At 39.1% G+C, this 20,222-nt stretch overlaps 1 protein-coding gene across 1 annotated transcript in view; it reads left to right on the top strand.

The window, feature by feature from the left end:
• Nucleotides 1–714: 714 nt before the first annotated feature.
• Nucleotides 715–20,222, top strand: part of LOC105250593 — a 44,634-nt gene continuing 25,126 nt past the window's right edge. Inside the window, exons 1-2 of the mRNA XM_011256774.3 lie at nt 715–1,802; nt 9,376–9,646. Of these exons, the coding sequence (XP_011255076.1) occupies nt 1,728–1,802; nt 9,376–9,646 (346 nt within the window). The 5' untranslated portion in view covers nt 715–1,727. The remainder of the gene's footprint in view (nt 1,803–9,375; nt 9,647–20,222) is intronic.

The following is a 20,222-nucleotide window of genomic DNA, read 5'->3' as shown; positions in this document are numbered from 1 at the left end:
TGCAGACGAGAGTGGGGAATCGAGTTCGACGGAGGAAGAAGGATTTCGAAAGGATGGGAGGACGAGATAGGATGAGAGAACGGATCTTCCATGGCGCGAGAGGAAGAAGTATGGATATGAGCGAGGAATTTATGAAACGAGGAGCAGAGAATTAACAATAAAAAAGAGAACAAATATTTCGACAAATCATATCATATTTCGACATATCATTCGTAAACGTAAAACAAGCTTTTCAAACAATAACAAAGTTGTCACAAATTTCTGAGCAGAAAAATCGTACTTTCACTGATTCCAACGACAACAACACAAACGCGTTGAGATGCGATTAGGATAACATACGGCGATATTAAAAAAAAAAAAAAGAAAACATACAGTGATCGAAAAAAAACAACAAGGAAGGAATTAAACGGGACGAACGCGTGGAAGAGAGACGACGCCTTATCCGCAGCGAGCAAGCTTCGGAATCAAGGGAGGATAAGAGGGAGATGCGGAGGACGACGAAGGTGGGTTCCGAGGAGTCGACGAGAGGGTGAACCAGCAGCAGCAGCCAAGTGAGGACCAGAATCAGGCAGACGCGAGACGCGACGATGTCGCGGTAGGTGTTGGTGGTGGTGGTGATGGTAGTGGTGGTGGTGGTGGTGACGGATAGGGGTGGGGGTACTCGCGATCCGGCGCGTGGTGGGGGTTGATACTGACGCTCGCGACGCGGTAGGGCGTCGTAGGGGCAGTAGATCGAGCGCCGCGACGCCACGACGCGCACAGTCGCGGCTCGAACGCCGTTGCCTGCGAACGTGTGTCGCGCTCGTCCTCGGCGGCGCGAATGACATCTCGATTCTGCTCTCTCTCTCGCCGATCTCCATAAGGAACGCACGGGAGGAGAGAGACAGACGGCGATGTGAAGGTGATCGTGTGACTCCTGGACTCGACTCGAGAACTCTCCTATTTAAGAAATCGACTTCGATTTTCGGGGGACGCACATGTTCGCACTCTGACGATTGGTGCCGATTCGCGAAACGCGACTTGACTTTACGACCGGTGATTGATTTGATTTTGTGATCGATGAGAAACTCTGATGAGAAGTGTTGAGAACGGTGTGCGTGACATTCTAAACGAACGGACGGACGGACAGACGAATCCGGACGCGACGATCAGTGATCGGAAAACGGGACGAGACTGTAGATCGCTCTATTTACTTTGGGCGATACTTATTGTAATGAGTTGCGTGGCACGTGTGTGATTTTCCGCACTCTAGTCAGAACGCGCAGTTTAATCGTATCTAACGTTTCACGCTATACCAAATAGAAGTTAGAGCAGTTCGTAGACGCATAAGTTGTTTCGATATAAGAGAAATGATCATCCACATGTTAATCATTAGTATTCAGTAGTTAAAAATTAAGAAACTGTTATATAAATAAGCGGGCATCTCACGCGTCTCTACATATCTGTGATTTCAATCGTGAAGAAATTTTATGTCGCGCGATCATCGATAATTAAAGACACCGGTGCTCTCGTAGTGACGTAAAACTATTTAAAAGGACAAGGATAATCGACAGTTAATTTAGATGCTTTTGCACGCTTTTCAATCGCTTTTGACTACTCGATTAATAAATATCGAAGACAGAATTGACACTAAGAGAATTTGTGAGAACTCGGGAACAATCCGCGATATGTCACGAATGGCGACGACTTGCGAGGTTCAAGAGAATTACTGAGGGCCCCAGAAGGGAATGGATTTTCAGAGCGCAATGGACACTTTCGTAGAGGCATGGATGGCTGCTAACACGAAGACGGATCAAGTACAGGTAACACTTTGCTTGAATAATTCATTATCGATTATGCATATAATTATATTATTTTTCTCTAAAAACAACTTGAGAACTTCATCCTAAATTTTCAACAGCGCATGCATAATAGTGAGAATCTAAAAAATATAAAATAAATATAAAAAGTTTAACATTTATTACATTTTTTGAAAACAATATTAATTGGAAATATATAAAATATAAAATACAAATAATATTAATTGAAAATATATTTATTGGAAATAGAAACATAATTTAAAAAAGAATAGTTTTTTAATACAATAATTTAAGGATGAAAAATAGAATAAATAAAATTGATTAATATATTTTATAATTTTCCAATAGCTTTTTTTACAGATGAAGTCCTCAAATTATTAATAATAAAATTGAAGGCCCGATTGAGGCCAATATCGTATTATGTAGGACCAACTTATCGATTGAATTAATTTTAATAACCGAGTTGATAAATATATCAAAAAAATTTCGCAATATTAAAAATTAAATATTTCTATAATAAAAATATTTCTATAATAAAAATATTTCTATCAAAACATGTGTATAACAAACTTGATACGGTATATAAAATTTCGATAAGATGGTTTAGCCGTGGATTAGCCTGCCAATATCGTTTTCGGCATTCGGTCTGCCGAACTTATTATAAAAATAACGCAGCGTCTATATTTGGTGTCGACGAGTGCGAGGGGTGAGAAGCAACCCCTTTCTGACATTACACAGCCAATTGGCCACCCTACCGCTTCTTGCACCTCTCTCGTTTTCTCTCTCTTTCTCTCTAAACGCGCTTTCAGTCCGCTAATTCTTCGTCATCAATTTGGCACATTCTTTCGCATCTCAAAGCGGCCGGCGTTTTACGTGTAATGCGCGATTATCCAGGTGCCTAAAATAAGTAAACAAGGCGTCATTTTTAAGAAATAATAAAGGAGAGAAATTCTCAATTTAAATTTGTTCAAAAAGAGATTTTTTTCATGGCTATGATATTTATAAACATCAAAGTTTTACATTCCAGCAGCCCATTAGAGAAAACAAACTTATTATTACTTATTTATAGTTGCATTATGCCTACAATCTTAGAGAAAATAATAATGATTCGTTCGAGTGTCCCAAGAAATATATCGTTCGGATTCGATTTTTCGCTTAAAATTTGCGAGCCAAATTCAGACATGAATCCAACATGTTGTATATCTCTCTTGACGATCTCACAACGAAAGGACGACGAAGGGCGAGGGATAATCCTTGGCAAAGCCGCGACTCGCGTGTGTGCTGTGTGGACGAGCGGCGCGTACGTTTACACGTGTACGTATCGGGGGGTCACGGGTTCTGACCACGATACGGATGTGCCCCTGCCTTCTTCCTGTGCCACGACCATGTTCATGTTCTGACATTCAGCGAAATAAGACCGTATGTCTCCATTGACCGGTGGATCTCTCGATCCATAGCCGCCTTTGGTCAACGATGGCTATCGAAAAATTACCAGTCAGAAGTCGCACGAGTTATAAGTTTCACATTTATATAAAAATTATCGCGATAGTTAGATTAACATAGATTTATCGTAAATGAGAATCGCTCTTCGTTTCGCTATTAATTCAACATTTTATTCATATTTTATCTTCGTTATCTTGCAATAAGATAACGAATAAAAAATCGACACATATCGATAGATTATAAATTTATTAGACTTTCTAAAAAATAGTAATATTAAAATATTATATTAAGTATGTCATGTATAGATATTTTATGTGGATTGTTATTTTATTTATATTTTGTCGCGCATAAAAATTGCCGTATAAAGAATCAATTTTATTCGTAATCATTATTAGTAAAAATATACACGAAATAAATTTTTTAAAAAAGAAGGGCATACGCATTCCGAGAAATGCGTTGTCCATAGGCGTAGTCAAGAGAAAAGAAGTGAAAGAAATCAAATATAATCCCATAATACTGTTACTTCGAAATAGGCTTTGCTTGGTCATGGTATTAATGTACGAAAACTCATTTCATCTATAGTTTACTCCTCCAGGACGGAAGGACAATACACTCGGTTGTAATTACAGGATGTGGCGAAAAAAATTTGAATTCAGCTCTCATAATTTCCACTGTGGTCACTTAAATTATGTCGCTAAAGAAAAAATTAATATTCATAAATGATAGCAAGTGTCGTAACAAGGAAGAGGACGAGACGAGGATCCGAGTATGGTTAGTAACCGAAAAGATATGGGTGTGGCAGAGTGTTAATTAAAGTTTCCATCTAGATCTCGATAGCAGCCGGAAAGAGCGATCACTCGATAAAGATAATAGATCTTGATTCAAGTTCGCGAAATTGAAAAAGAAAAGAAAAAACGGCCGAGTTTATGATCTAAAATTTTCACACCGCGCACGCATCTCTCTTGTATTCCGATACATGAAAAATACGTCCTTGCAGCGCGTTACACGCAGCACTGGCTATGCACGAGCGCCACGTGTGTACTCGAAAGTGCGTCGTATGCATGTGCGTGTACGAGGATACGTTTGAAGCACGCATGGTCACGGTATTTGACCACCCTAGCTGCCGGAATGATTGTAATCCATCTATCCGGCCACCGAAGCCGATATATCAAACGCAGGTAGAGTGTACGTTCGCGGACTCCTCTCTCCGTAAACCTTTTTATATTGCCTTTTTATGCCAACAGCCACGATCTTTTGTCTTCTCGGCGAATATATTTTGAAGAAAAATATTAATTACGATGTTAAGAGGGAACCGCGTCGAGAAACTTTATTACACGTAAAAAATAAGGTGTTTATTCTCGTAACGTAATAATTATCTTTTAAATCAAGATGAATATAAAGCCATTTTTTTTCTCTCCAGGATCAAAATGCATAAGTAACAATTGATAAATATTTCTTTCTCGATTTAAGAAAATTTCTCGGAAATATTGTTTGCGATGCATTACGTTTGTTCCGAGTCCTTGTGCAAAGATATTATTAATTTCTGTTTATGGATGTTAATATGAATAAGAACGTCTCTCTCGGGTAAACTTGAAATGCATTTAGAAATTTTTTTCCTTGCATTAATATTAATGAACCGTTCGCGTATGTCGCGTATGTCGAAATGGATTGTAATTTTGGAATGTATCCTCGTATCCTCGCTGCTTTCTCTGATAAATCCTCGAAATCTCAATGCTTATAACCGGTACAAGATTGTATCTTTACTGCTTTCTAATCTTTAGCTGTACCATGTTTTGCACTTAGGAACGAGATGTCTGACATCGCGGTCGGCAACAATTTACGTAACGCGATCGCAAACGCATCAATCCGCGGATTATCTGTTGCGAAGAGGGAATCAATTATCGCCTGGGGATATCATTCGTTCTGATATTTTGATAAGTATGATTAGAATATTGCAGATTAATGTGGATCGCGTCACATTTAATTCCCTCATATGATGATTGTCGAAAGATAGCCAAATTATCGTGATGAAATAGATAGTGGATCGTGTTAAATTTTATTAAATATAAAAAAGAGAGAGAAAGAGATTAATAAATTATTATTAGTACATAATATTGCATATTTATTATATCTATTATAGAGATTAAGAATTAATGGAGTATTTTTAAATGCTTCATAAAAATGTGCCAAAAATAGGTTGTCTTTAATTGATTCTTATATAATTGATTTTTTTATATAATTGATTTTTAACAATTATAAAACGATTGCCTTGATTATTCATAATTTTTACAAAGTTTTGTACAGAATTTAAAGAAAATAATGTCCGACTTTATTTTCAAAATTTTAGAAAAATTTTAACTCCGATATTATATCAAATTAACTTAAATCATTTACGACTAATTAAAATCGAAATCTCTAACAAATCGATGAGAAACTTGTAAAATATCCACCATAAGAAGATTTGTCAGAAATAAACGAAACGAATCCTTGTCTGATTTCAAGATTCAAACTGGAGTTGTTGAATTTTCATAAAACAAATTAAATGCTGGAAACTAATCGCAGAATTTTGAAAAAATTTCAAATCGAGGGACATCGGAGCTATAAATCGCCAATTATTTGCGATTGATTATTTTACAAAAAGTACTGCTGAAACGAACAAATCTTGCGTCTTAGGAAACGGCGGCGCGATTTTTCATGACGCGAGCTCTCGCGACTTAATGCGGCATTCGAAGAATTAATCAAGACGCAAGCGAGACGAGAGTGCTCGGTATAATTTACACGCATCGAACATCGCAAGAGAGAATAGGATCCTCTTCAACGAAGAGGCGAGAGTGTGTCGCGTGGATTTTTTCCTTCTCTTTTTTTTTATGAGAGTAGAATTATAATCATACGAGAAACGCGACGACGCTGTCGCTGATGTAACACGCCGAAAAAGGACCACTCGTTCAATTGGCCCAACGTTAAAGACCGTCGTCGCGATTCGATCTTACGTAAGCTCGTTGACGCGGTGCGATGGTGCTTCGATCCGGCGTTTCGGAGTAAAAGCATCGTCGCAAGTTAATTTCTGGAATCCCGTCAAGCTCGCACGTCCTCTCCCTCGCGGCTCCAGGTCTACGAGGATTCTGTGCTCGGTCAGCGATTAAGGTTATCGCCTTAACGGGAAACACACCAGCAGGAAACGCGCCGTCGCTCCACGCATATCTCGCGTACACCCGGTAGATAAGCTGATCCGCCGATAAACGCCTGCCGAATCGTCGTCGCGTTTGCGACGCGGCGCGAGCGGGGAGCGAAAGATATCGCGGTTAATTATTTAACATTTCGTTTTTATTGTCGGCGCGATTGAGACACGTCCGTGCGATGTGTGCAAACATAGCTCATTCGAATTGGAAGCGGTCCTTCACGCAAAATCCATTGTCTTTTACATCAATGTCGACGCGAATATTAACAAGTAAGTTCTTTTGAAAACATTTTGTTTTGCTCAATTTTAGCAATTCTGCCATCATTAATATTTAACTACGATAAAATTTAATTGCGAGTAAAATATAATTCGATACGATACATAATTTGCTAATAATTAAATAATTTACCATAATTATTTCAACATTATTATAAATCTCAATTTAATTGACTTAGTTTTTATTTTAGTATCTTCGAAAAACGGTACTTTGATATGTCGTTATAAATAAATTAATTCGCGCGCAATTATAATATACTAGCGTAAAATGAATTGATAGCAAAAAATATTTTTATCGATTCGAGCGAGCAAAGTATTTCGGGCAGGAGAGAAACCTGTGGCCTATAAGCCTTTGGACTACGCGATTCCCCGATTCGATGGGAGGCCAAGCGAATCTTGGACCGTGGCGAGAGCCGGATCGATGAACGAACCGAAATTCCTGATTTTACGACAGCGGCCCGTCGTAACCCCTCGCGCGTCAGAGTTACCGCGATATCACTTGGACGTTAGCCGGATAAGCCGCTAACCCCCATCCACCTGTTGCCCCTTCTTACACGTTCTCGCGTTTCGATCTCGGTTCGTTCGTCTTCATTCCTCGCGCGTCCACGAGCGAGCCGAGGGGCCCCTCTCGTTCGTCCTCCTTCGATCCACGTGTAGACCCTCGGGGCCTCGTCTCTCTTCTGTCAACGTGACGCGCCGACTCTTTCCTTCTCTCTTTCTCGCTCACCTCCGGCACCTCGAGGCATCTCGCTTCTCCGCCACTTGCCTCCCTCCCCCTCTTTTCTTCCTCTTCTTCATCATCTTCTCGCTTACTCCCATTCCAGGCCCGGGTCTTCAGCGGTCTGACGTGTTTTTTGCGAGTGCATACCTCGAAGCAGCTCCCGAAACAGTAGCTGGTACCCGGTACAGTCCGGGCAAGTGAAAAAATCGCCGGTCGATCCTTTGCAGTTGATCGTTAGATTGCCCTGAAACGACGTATGGAGAAAGATATTCCAATAAAATAAAATATTTCGTTTTTTGTCGGCTTGGATAACTCTGAATATATATATTTTTATTTCCAAATTTTCCGCAAGTAAAAGGATACAAGAAATGTACTTATCTCGAAAGAAAATCAAGAAACTGTAAATTAAAACGTATCTCGAAGGATTTAATAATTTGCATAGATATAAAATGGCGACGAAATCTGTACCATTTGCAATCTATTTAGTCAAAGATTAAGATTATTATCTCGGAAACATATAAGTAATTCACGTTGTCAATCATCAAAGATCTCGTCGGATGCGCGAGCTTGGCGGCTGATTAAATTCTATAATTTCGTAATTAAATGACCGAGATTAAATAGCCGCGAAAATGGCTGATTGCGAGCGAGCACGAAACGCGGCCGGAAATCGCGAGAGATCAGAGGGTTAAACGCCGCATCTCTCCCGGCTCGTTTTGCCGCTGACGCTCGTATTCCAGGAGGCGTCATCATCGACGAGATCCAGTTTTACAGACAATGAAAACCATCGCGTCTCGCGCGGTGCATTTCGCACATCGGCGGCGGCGGCGGCCGCGATGGTGATGGTGTAGGATTGTCGCATTCTGGGTCCAGTTGACCCCAGTTGACACCGTGGACGGCTTAGCCGTTAGTGTTAAGTTCAGTTCACTCATACATAAATCTAAGTCCGCGCGCTTATGCCTTAGCCTGGCTTTTTGCCGCGCGGAATTGAGCACGTGCTCAGATTTCATCGGCGACGAACGCTTAGATCATCCGGCTCGCTGCTCTCCTCTCGAATGCGAGCCGAAACGTCGCAGATTCGACCGCGTTTAGGCGACGCGACACACTCCCATCTCCGTGAATTGCCGCCGAAGGCTTTTTTAATCGCCGCATTGCCTCCAATCGCGCATAGTTAATTCGTACACGAGCTGTTTTTGAAAAATAAATTGCCGCGACGTACGTTTATTACAAAGTACATTTCGCTAGAAATGCCAAGGCTGCTTATTGTGTAGTTTCCCTAAACACATTATCGCTATAAAAATGTCGTGGCAATTTTTGTAGTTTTTAAACACATTTTTTTCTTGGGAAAATTTTTATGATAGTCTAAGTGGCGCGAAAAAAAATTATGCGGTTGTTAGAAATATGACGTGTGTGTGTCTGTGCGCGCCAGGGAATTTTGTCATCAGAGATTAAGAGCAGCGAAGGATTTGTATTACCCTGCGGCGATTACCATGCTCTCGTCGAGATTCTGTACAAACCGACGATGAAGTAGACATCAAAATAATTTACATAATGTGCGTAGAAAATATTATTCTGCGACTTTCCTAAAAAGAATGCAAAGAGGTCGGAGGAGAACTTGTTGCCCGAGTAATAAGCGTAAAAATGAGCAAATCATGCTTTCCGATATTAAATTTTTTCCGCGTCATCCTCGCAGTGTATATAAAAAGATTTTCTTACCTATATTCTTATATACACCGTAAAGCTTATCGAATTACTCTATATTACTTTCTCATCTTCGTTTAATAATCGAAATGGATGGAATCGGTTCTAGCTATTTTCATGAGAAGGTGGGGATAATTAGGATAAACACTACGCTTTAATAATGGATACGACAATGACCGATATCATTCAGAGTGATCGCATCGAAATTATACCTATTATTCAAAATAAAAATGTTAATTGATATTTCTCTGCGGTTACAGAGCCAAGCATTGGCATTGACACATAAGGCCTCGCCGCCATCGAGACCGAGCAGCGTATCCTCGTTACCGAGGAGCCCTCAGTCTCATCAATCCCAGCAGTCTCAGCCGCAGAATACACCTCAACCACCATCGGTGCACCCGCTGCAGTCGCAGACACCTCTCAGTGCACCCCAGACACCGTTCTCCGCGCACAACCAGCACCCGAAGCAAGAAATCAGCGCCAGTCCCAAGCAGGAGGGTTTCGATCTCAGCAAATCCGCCTCCAGCACAGGTAAGTTTTTCTCTTTCTCTTCTTTACCATTTACATAATTAAGTACCGATCAATCTATCAATTATCAGCTGAAAACGGAATTATGATACTTCGATTATCGATTTTATTTTGACAAAATTTAAGAATCTCGGAAAATCTATTCAAGATTGATTATTTTATAATCAATTTTCAATATTATTTTTCATAACACGTTACGTGTACATATAATTTATATAATAATATAAAAAGAGATTGTGAAATAATCGAGTCTGGCTCTTGTGTACTTCGTACAATCCACGTTCGCTTCGTATTTCTTCATCGTCCAGTCCCTACTTTCGAGTACATCTGTGTACACTACATTACCTCGAGCTGCATCCCGGGTTTGACGGCTTGTCCGGGGTTCCCGCGGCCGTAAATCGTCGATTCGCCGGGCGAATTAAGTTACCTTTTACGAGAAATGGGGGTCGTGTGAAAACAGCTTTAACGTCTTTACAGCGTGGTCGGGATTTGTTCGGGATGACGGTGGCAAGGAAAATGCGGTAACGATGCACCGATGTCACGTCCATTAATGCACTCCGTCGAACGGGAGCAGCGTTAATCGTCGTCACTATTTCGCGTCGATATTTTGCGTAATAAATAAGCGAGCGATATATTTGAAATTTATTCAGTAATTTTGTTTCTACCATCTCAAAAAAATCTCGCCTTATTTAATCAATTAATATTTTATAAAAAAAAGAAAAAAGAAAAAAAAGTATACGCTTGAGGTATTTTTATCGTTAATGTATTATAGATAGTAATAGTATGAAATATTGAAGTGACAATTCTACAATGACAGAATGATTTTTGCTGCTACTTATCTACTGTAAAAGATTTAATCGCTCAAGAAATATGAAATGAATAATATAGAGAGCCTATTGTTCAAAATATTTTTATTTCATACGACAATCTAGGAACTTAGTTACTGTGTGTCGCGTCATAAAGTCCATTTCCGCCGAGGATGACGAAGACGTATATACTCGATGGAGGTCGCGCGAGAGGGGTCGTTAAAGCTCGTAAACGAGATAGACTATCGGCGGAATTTCCTTGATCCTCGATAATGCGGTGGAAACAATTTGTACGCGTTCGTTTATAGTGAGAATTAAACGCCACATGAGCAGAAATGCGACGTTTAGCTTTCATGTAAAATTCGTAAAGAATAATGGCCGTGAGAGAATTAAATCATATATGACAAATTTATTAAATGTTTGTGACGCTAAATGAAAAATCCGGTTTATTAATTATAATTTTTCGGATGCAAACCCCGGGGTTCTTCTCTGTTCGAAAATCATTTCAATATATCGGAAAATATATATTTGCTATTTGCTATTTTGCAATTATACTTAACGACTGATAACATAATATTAACGATATGTTATTTTTTCGAAAAATATTTATTTTCCAGAAAATACTTATTTATTGATATCTGAACTTGTTTTAAATATATTGGATAATATAAGTGATACTTTAAAAATAAAATGTTAATGCATAAAAATCAAATGTTTGCAAAATGAAAATAACATTTGTGTAGAAAATCGATAATTATAATCAAAGGAACAATCATAATTGAATTTAATTTAATCTATCATTTATATTGTCGTACGACTTGTCATTAAATTAATAAAATTCTCTATCTTTGCTACTGCAATATCTTCTTTATAATGTTGCTACGAGAAGAAAGAACACGGAGAAGACTAGTCAAGTTAAATTGCTAAACTGCGTCTCCCCCATAATACTTTTCTCAGACTAACTTTGAGAAAAATCGGTTTCAAGAATTCTTAAGAGAAGGTTCACTGTTGATCGTGACGATACGAGGGCATGCAGGAATGCAAAGAGCCGAGAGTACATATTTGCTTTTCCAGTCCCGACCTACGCGAGGAGAAAAGGGTGGCGCGACGCGATGGGGGATGCGGGTGGACAGAAGCACGCACTTCCTAAATCTACGGATTTCGAGGATCCCCTTAAATCTCCGTGCGTCATAGTTAATCCTTCCCCCTCTCTGTGCACGTGGATCCTTTTCCTGCCTTTTCCAGTTCTTATCTCCGCCTTCCTCGTCGACTACGGTTTTTTTAAATCCTACGAAAAGCGCGATCCACTTATTCCTAACTCGGACGATAATACGGAGAATAAAATTTATAGCATAGAGAGAAGACATTCTTGTACGCGATAAAGGCGGATCAATATTTTAAATCATTATTTAGGATATTTTTATTATTATCGCGTATACAATACCGTTAAACTCTGAAACGTACATAAATAATACAATTATGATCTTTGATTACGTTTAATATCTTAACATTGCAAATAATAATAATTATAAACAAGAAGATAGAAAAAGAACAAACGCATTCAAAGATGAATCCGTACCGCCTTTCTGCTAAAAAAATTATTTTACGTCGGCACATATCAAAGATGAGTTAGAAAGAGAGATGAGATTTGTTCCCTTTTACTCCGCGAGCCGTAAGCGTCAGCGCGGAATTAGGATAATCGTCCGCGTGTGTTCTGTCCGGATTTACCTGGACGTCTATATACGCGTATCCATGTGCACGGATGGAGGGTCGGAGACGAGAACGAGGTGCAGCCTTCGAGAAGAGGAGGAGGACGAAGGAGGGGAGAGAGAAAGAGAGAGAGAGAGAGGATATTGTGACCCTTACGAACTAATCCGGATTAAATTCAAATCCCTGGCTATGCGGCTAGGCGACCTGCGAACGTCTATCGTGGCGTCTTGCGCCATACGATCGGACTCGTTACGCCGTTTAACCCTATACGCGATGCTCCCTCCCGGGAGAGATAGCGCCTTTTGTGGCGGGCTGCCTTTGAATTCCCACCATTTTCGTTCCCGCGTCGCTCGACAGGATGAAAAAGTACCCGTGGCATAAAAGAGAGTTTTGATTTAGTAATCTCCAAGCTTGCGCGATACAAAAAAAAAAGGAAAACTCGGTCGGGGAATATATATTCATAATTCGCGGAAAAAAGTCGCAATAAGTACTTGGAATTTTCTCTCCGTAAACTAAAAAGAAAATATATATTTGATATTTGTAAAGTATAGAGAACGTAGCGTAATCCAGATGTATATACGGAATTATTACGCCCAACTATGGCTTTACGGGTTGACAAAGATCTCGTTTTTGAGATTTAAATTTATTTCAGTCTTCGGAATCTTTTCTATTTATAGAAATAATAGCTTCATATTGAGAAAATATAAATGACCTAGTAGTAAATGCAATAGCATTTAGCGAATTTATATATTTTGTAGAACGTAAAGCAAAGATTTTATAAATTACAGGAAATGATTTTCAATACTAGAAAAAAACATGCATTTTATATTATTATAAGTTATATTATATTTGATAAAATTCTTTGCAAAAAATTAAGTATTTAAAAAGAAAAATCAAGAAAAAAAAAAAAAATAACATAAGAAAATTCAAATAAAAAATTTATGTATCGTTTAATGAAAACGTTCATAAATTAAATTCATTTATCATTCAATCGACATGAAAAAATGAAATGCGTACGAAAATTGACAGAAATTTATTATCTTTCGTGTCTCTTACGATTCGAGAGTGATTCTCTCACAGGACGCCCTGTATATGTTCTAGCTTTCAACCTGACCACACGTTAAGCTAAAGGCAAAATCGATATCATAACTCGCGGAGAGCAATCGTGGGCCATATTGCGGATGGATATTTCTCACACGTATATACATACAAGCGTGCGTGAACATACGCGTTTTCCTATTCTTAATATTCTTATATCTTAAACTTTTTCGAGCGAATTTTCATGAAATATTTTCAAAATTTTACTCTCAAATAAAGATCAATACCGTTAAATTATTGATATCATGCATATGAACGTTTGCATTCAATTAAAAAAAGTAGCTTCTTCCGGAAAGCAATTATGAAAAATAACTTATAACTTTTGTAAACTTATATATATATATATATATATATATATATATATATATATAAATTTAATTCCAAATTGATTGTAAAAAAACTTTATCATCATTAAAAAAGAGAAAAAGAGAAAAATCATCATTAAAAATCATCATTAAAACAGAAAAAAAGAGAAAAATATATACAGGTATATATATATATGTACATTTTTCTCTTTTTTCCTTTCTTATTTAATGATGATAAAATTTTTTTACAATCAATTTGGAATTGAATTTTTTGGATACTGCCTTAAAAGAAGGAAAGAAAATTAAGTGACAAATCCAATTTCGAGATAGCCATTTACAAATACATATTCGAATATATGACTATCGATTAAATTCTAATATCTTATAATACATATATTAACTGGAAGGGAAATTTAGTTAATTATTTGCCGTGATACAACATGGATAATGAGAAGATTATAATGTAATTTTGGATGTAACGAAACTGAAAAACTCGCTTAAAATTTTCAAGTGTTGCGCATTATCCGTGATATCAGCAACAATGGTTATCATGTACATAACGTTTAGTCCAATGATTTTTAATCTCTCAGTTTGGATTTTGAAAAAAAAAAACATATCGGAAATAATCTCCATGTACTACTTTTACGCACTTTAATGCGAATGCATATTGAAAGTTTGCAATAGAGCGCGTAAAATGTATGCTGTTTTAAATAATGTAACGCTGGAAAAATACAGAAAACATCGATCGACGCAGTCGTATTGAAACGATAAATTTCGATACGATAATATCCTTGAATCTCAACTCTGCCCTATTCAAGTTTATCTTACTGATAAGTTACCGTGCGCGAAAAGACAGATGATTTTTATCATCGCTTCCATAAAATATCATGTCGAAACAAAAACCTAAAACAGAAATATTAATAATAATTTCGAGTCAATTCTAGATCGATAAGTTGCCGTAAATCCGATAAGTTGCCGAGTGGCTTTTAGTCGAAAAAAAAAAATCACAAAGACCAACGGACGCATACTTCCGGATACACCCTGTAGACAACGCGCTCCGCATCGTCGGTGGAGCACACACAGGATACGAGGGAGAGCGAGGTGAGGGCGACGAGGTGGCGGGAGGAGGGTGAAAAGGGGAAGGAGCGGGGGAGGGAGGAGAGCTCGAGGAGAAGGGGGGAGGGGAGGGGGTTAGGATTAGCTGAGTTGTGTGCGTTGGATTTTGGATTTGGACGGCGGGCGGCGCACACACGACCAATAATCCCGGATTAATCCCGGACACACATATACGCGCACACATGGATAGCCGCGAACGCGAGTGCATACATGCAGTCCGGTCAAACCCGGTGACGCAAGTGCACGTGTGCGTGTGTGCACCCTTGCGTACCCCGACACACGCACACATGCACACGTGCACGCGCACAAATACCCGCGGAAGAGAAAGAGCGAGAGAGAGGGACGAGAGAGAACCATACCGGAGCCACTAAAGGATTTGGCCACGCACACACACAAAGCGGCTCGCACATGTACGCGCGGCGCCCAAAGATAATCCCCACGAATACAGAGCCCGGATAATCCCCGTGCAGGGCCGCGCGTATACGGCCCGCTTTCCGTTCCGTATATATGCGTGCACACGTACGCGCGCACTCATACGCGCGCCGTGGATGATGGTTCGTACAAAAGGGCGGTCGAGAGGCTGCCGAAGGGGCGGGAGGGGAAGGGGAGGCAGCGGCGGGAGGACTATGGCAGAGCACACAAGGTTTAGAGGCTAAGCGGCTCATCCCCCAGGAAGCTTTACATCCCGTCCTGATACGACGGGAATTCTACGAACGATTCGAAAGATATTGCGCCTGTATGCGTCAGCATACATGTATGTATCCGCGCGAATACGTCGGGCTGTGCATCGGCGAGATATTGGTCGGGCGCGAAAGAGATCTGGAACAAGGCGCGCTTTGTCGCGCGGGATGACGGTCGTGAATGACGGTAGAAAATGCGCGGTGACGATGATCGGGTTGGGTCCCGGGATGAAACGCGTCCACCGGAACGAATCGCGGGGCAGAATTGCGAGGAAAATCAACGATTTTATCGCCAAATTTTTTATCCGACAAATTCCATTCCGAGAGACAATCATCAATCGCAATCGATACGTTATTTCGTTGTCGATGAATTAGACTGACGTGCGAGTGTACGTTTCCTAGTTAGGGTCTATTAGGAAGATACTGCGCTTTAATGGCAATTGCTATTTTTCATTTTAAGGAAAGCCGATCATTAATAGAGAATCACGATTATATCGTAAATGGATTTTTAACGCAATTTTAGATAAACGCTAAAATGAATGTAAATGATAATAATTAAGAAGACGGGAGTTGTTATTCGCGAATTGGCTCTTCACGAGGAACTTATATTTACATTTGTAAATGATGATTTATTCTATACATATGTATATCCGAAAGAATATATTTTATTTTCACGCTTAAGAAATTCGTAACGCATATGGCACGATACACAATCCGGTTTGTCTTCATGGCAGAAAAATTTCGAAAGAGGTCGTCGGTCTATGACCATAATCTTAATCCCTGGATTAAGCGATACGGGATTTGTATAATCTTGCCATTTTGTCTCCGTGGCGCGCCTTTGGGATTAAAGAGTCTAAAACCTCGCCTCGCGGCGGCATCTCCGACGATAAATCTGCGGATTGTGACCTTGGATTACGTAATGCCGAATACGCCGTGTAATAAATGATTCATAAAAAAGATTTAACGTCTTGGCCGTGTGTCACCTGACTTTTCAGCGTTTCCCGCCCAAAAAAAGAAAGGGAAAAGGAAGAAACAAACCCCCCCTCCGGTATCCTTGTAATAAAGATACAGTGGGATTTTGGGATTGCGACGCTTTATCACCGCCAAGTAATATCAAGGTTCGCTGGCTTTGAGCCTTTTGCAGTTCTATTAACAAAACTCTGATTATCACCGTCCCGCTGTCGTTTAATCCAGGATTATGGCCATAGCGCTATGGCGGCAAATAAATTATATGTAATGACAAACCGAAAACTCGCGTCGAACACAGAAATAACGGATTATGCGGAGGATTCGAGATTAGCGTATCAACGAAACCGTCGCGAAACAATAATCAATAACTTTTTGTTTCAAAGTAAGATAATTTGAAACTTTCGAGTAATAACATTTTGACAACTTTTTGACATAAAGACTATTAATATTGCATATGCGAAATTTTTAATACCTTTTATTTTATAAATATGGAAAGTGACGAAAAAATATTCGATAACATTTGTTTAAAGAGAAGAAACCCTTAATCTGAATCCTTCCTTAGGAAGAAATTTAATTTAAATTGAAGAAGCTTTTTGGACGTTACACTTATGTCATTTATGAAGGTATTGCATATGTCACTAAGAACAAAATTATACCGAATAATCGCACATGCGTAAAATTTTTCTCTTCGAATAAAAAGGATCGTCGTGTCTCGCTATCCCAAGTCCACGTTTCTATCTCCTTTATCGGGATAGAAACTTCCCAGGAGATTATTGCGGCGAGTTTCGTGGGCCAGGATAGCAGGAGGTATCGAGAGGGATCACGACCACGTGTAGATCCTTTGTGCGTGCCATCAAAGAAGCGGCGTTAGCCTGTTGCACGAGGACGCGAAAGAGGCGGCACACGTGGCGATTCGGAGTCTCTCTCCAAGTCGCTCGTTCAAGGACGTGCTCCGCGTCCCGAGGACGCCTCTGTCAGGCTCTCGGATCACGCGCCCGAGGGATATCGCGGATATCCCGCGCAAGGGAATTGGGATAAGGAGCGGCGGTGACAATCAGGCTCGCAGGAAGCGCGAAAGCGCGTCTCGCGACGCGTGATATGAAGGCCTGATCCTCGCGGATTTTTGGGCTTCCCGGTTTTCCAGACCCCTAAACCGCAACCGCATTCCCCCGGGCGATCCTTTGGCCGGATCCTGCGTTCCTGATGCTCAAGGGTCATCCGCTACCCTTTTTTACCTTCCTAAATGCTCCGTTCTCTTATCGATCGCGTTACATTGCGCTGCGCGCGTGAATATTCCTTCCTGTAGTAATAACACCAATATTTATCTTACTCTTACATATTTCTGAATAAAAGTAAAAAAATAAGCTCAAAGTAATAAACATTGTTAAGTGACAAAATTGGAAAATAAAAGCTGAGGCGCGATAATTGAAGGACGAGAAAATTTTCTTTTTATTAATTATTCCAAAATATATTCAATATCATTCAATTATATGCATTTAATTCCTTAATTAATGATATCATTAAGAACGTTATATAGTTTAACGATAATAAATATTTCAGAATTTATTAATAAAAAGAAAAAGGGAAAGTTTATTTTCTTGAGCTCTAATTAACAGTTCTTATTGGTCAATTTTGTCTCTTACTAATTAACACTTTTATATACTTTTATAATGACAACTAAAAATTTATTGATATATAAAAAGTTATAATACACAGCGTTTCATTAATAATCGTAAATCATGTAGAGTAATTTCATCGAAGAAGAAAATTGTTATAATGACGACAATTTTATAATTGTTAAAAAATGTGTTTTTTTCACTACACGTATTAAAAATATTTCATTCATATTGAAAATTATTTTCTCCTTGTATACGAAATATATTTAATAATATATATTTTATTTCCATTTTTATAACAATTTTTTTGAATTTAATTATATTTTTACAATAATAAGTAACTTTATAAATTTTTAAAATATTTTAGTATTTCAAAAATATTTGTAATATTTAGAATTTCTATCTTTTATGCAATTAATTATTTCATAATGAAACTATTTATATAACTCATGTGTTTACGTATAAATATTTCAGTCTGCTAGTTTATTAATAGACAATCAACTTTTTCTATTTGTCTCAAAAAATAGTGACTAATAGAATGAATTCAAGTTCGATGAGTTTTACAACTATATATCTTATTTGTTATTTTGAAACAACGTAGATATTTACGGATCAACTCACTGACCCGGACTTTCGTAATTACAATGTACGCATAGATATCATCTATGTAGTAAGATCTCATAAATTCAAATCATCCAAGAAGAAATGGTGAAGGCATTTAAGCAGCTGTTTGATTTAATCAAGAGATAAATTGCATACATTAGTTTCGACGAATGGATGCAATATCTTCGAAGTATATCTTAAATGCATCAACTTTATAATAGAATTCTGATACATATTAAAGGGAAGGGTGAAAAAGGGGGAAATGAAAAATATTATGCGAATAAGTGCGAATAAATATGATAAAAGAACGCTTCATCTTTTTTAGAATCTGAATTATTTACTTTTTCGACTTTAATTAACAACTGTAACATGATGACACAACGATTCACGTTTTTTTACAATGCAAATATGTGTACATTGACCCGATTACACCTGCCGCTCCGCGCCTCTTTTCTCGCCAGCTTCCGCTGGAGCTGGCCGCGCTATCGATCTGGGACAATTTATAGGCCTAATAGACGTCTCTTGTATCAGGAGCGCATACCCCGGCGCCGAGTGGCCGCGTTACCCGTTCTTAAGCACGTCGTGATACGTTGGAACGCCTATTCGGCGAACTCGGCTCCGGGAGACTCTGTCTTGCCGAAAAATATGCAAATGAGGTCCTTTGTCCGATACCTGTCGCCTTATTTTCGCTGACCGGACAGCAGGAGCGGCAGGAAGGTGTCCCGCATCCCGTCCCGGACCCTCGGAAATGCCCCGTGACCCAAATAAGGGCTTTTGTAGGACCCCGGCGATCAGGAGAGCAGGACACCAGGACGTGGCATTCTTACGCATGTGCCGCACACGCACCCTTTCTCGCTCCCCCTCTCGCTACTTCTCTCGCTCCCTCCCTCTCGACACTTGGATGCGCCTCTCCGGCTCTTCTCCACTGCTGGGTTTGCCATCCGCGCTTCCTCTCGTCTCTCTCGCTCTATCTGTCCGCCCGGCCGAATTGTGGCTCCCGAAGGACCGCGGATTCCAGCAGGGTGCGTATGCTATCCTGCTAGTTGTTTACGCACGAGAGTCGTGAAAAAAATCCTAGCAACCGGTGGCTGATTGGAGGAGGGGATAATGCGTGAATGAGCCTGCGCTGCATTCGTTGATATCTTTTTTGGATCGCTCGTCGCAGCTCAATTTGACAGATCGCGGTTTAATTATATATATCATCTCAACAAATATATTTTTCTTCTATTTGTTTTACGCTTTTTATTTAATTTTTCTTATTTTATTTTTATTTAAAGTTACATATAAATAATTTTTTATTACATCAATTTGTTTCTTCGACATAACAAATATCAAGAATACGAGATGCAAGAGATGCGTTAGTCTCTCTCTTTTTCTTTTCTGGAAAGAACAGATGTTTTGCTCAATTGTCTTAATTATGACTCTATTTTGTTTGTTATTTGAATATCATTTAGAATCTTTATCTTTATCATCTCGGCCTAATTATTTTATGAGGCAAATCAAATAAATGATACTCGACTTCTGTGAAGACAAAATGGAGTGCAATGCGGTTAATGCGAAGATGATGTATTGCAGGCACAAGTAAAAATAAGATGGATCAATTGCGAATTTTTATCGTTAATATGTTATCACTCGCATAAATTTTTTCGATAAATATTAAATAAATATTAACATTT

The sequence above is a fragment of the Camponotus floridanus genome, unplaced genomic scaffold (assembly GCF_003227725.1).
Source record: "Camponotus floridanus strain SB8 unplaced genomic scaffold, Cflo_v7.5 scaffold20, whole genome shotgun sequence".
Taxonomy (NCBI): Eukaryota; Metazoa; Arthropoda; class Insecta; order Hymenoptera; family Formicidae; genus Camponotus; species Camponotus floridanus.
The sequence above is the reverse complement of the archived record's forward strand: the minus strand, read 5'-3'. Positions and strand labels throughout refer to the sequence as shown.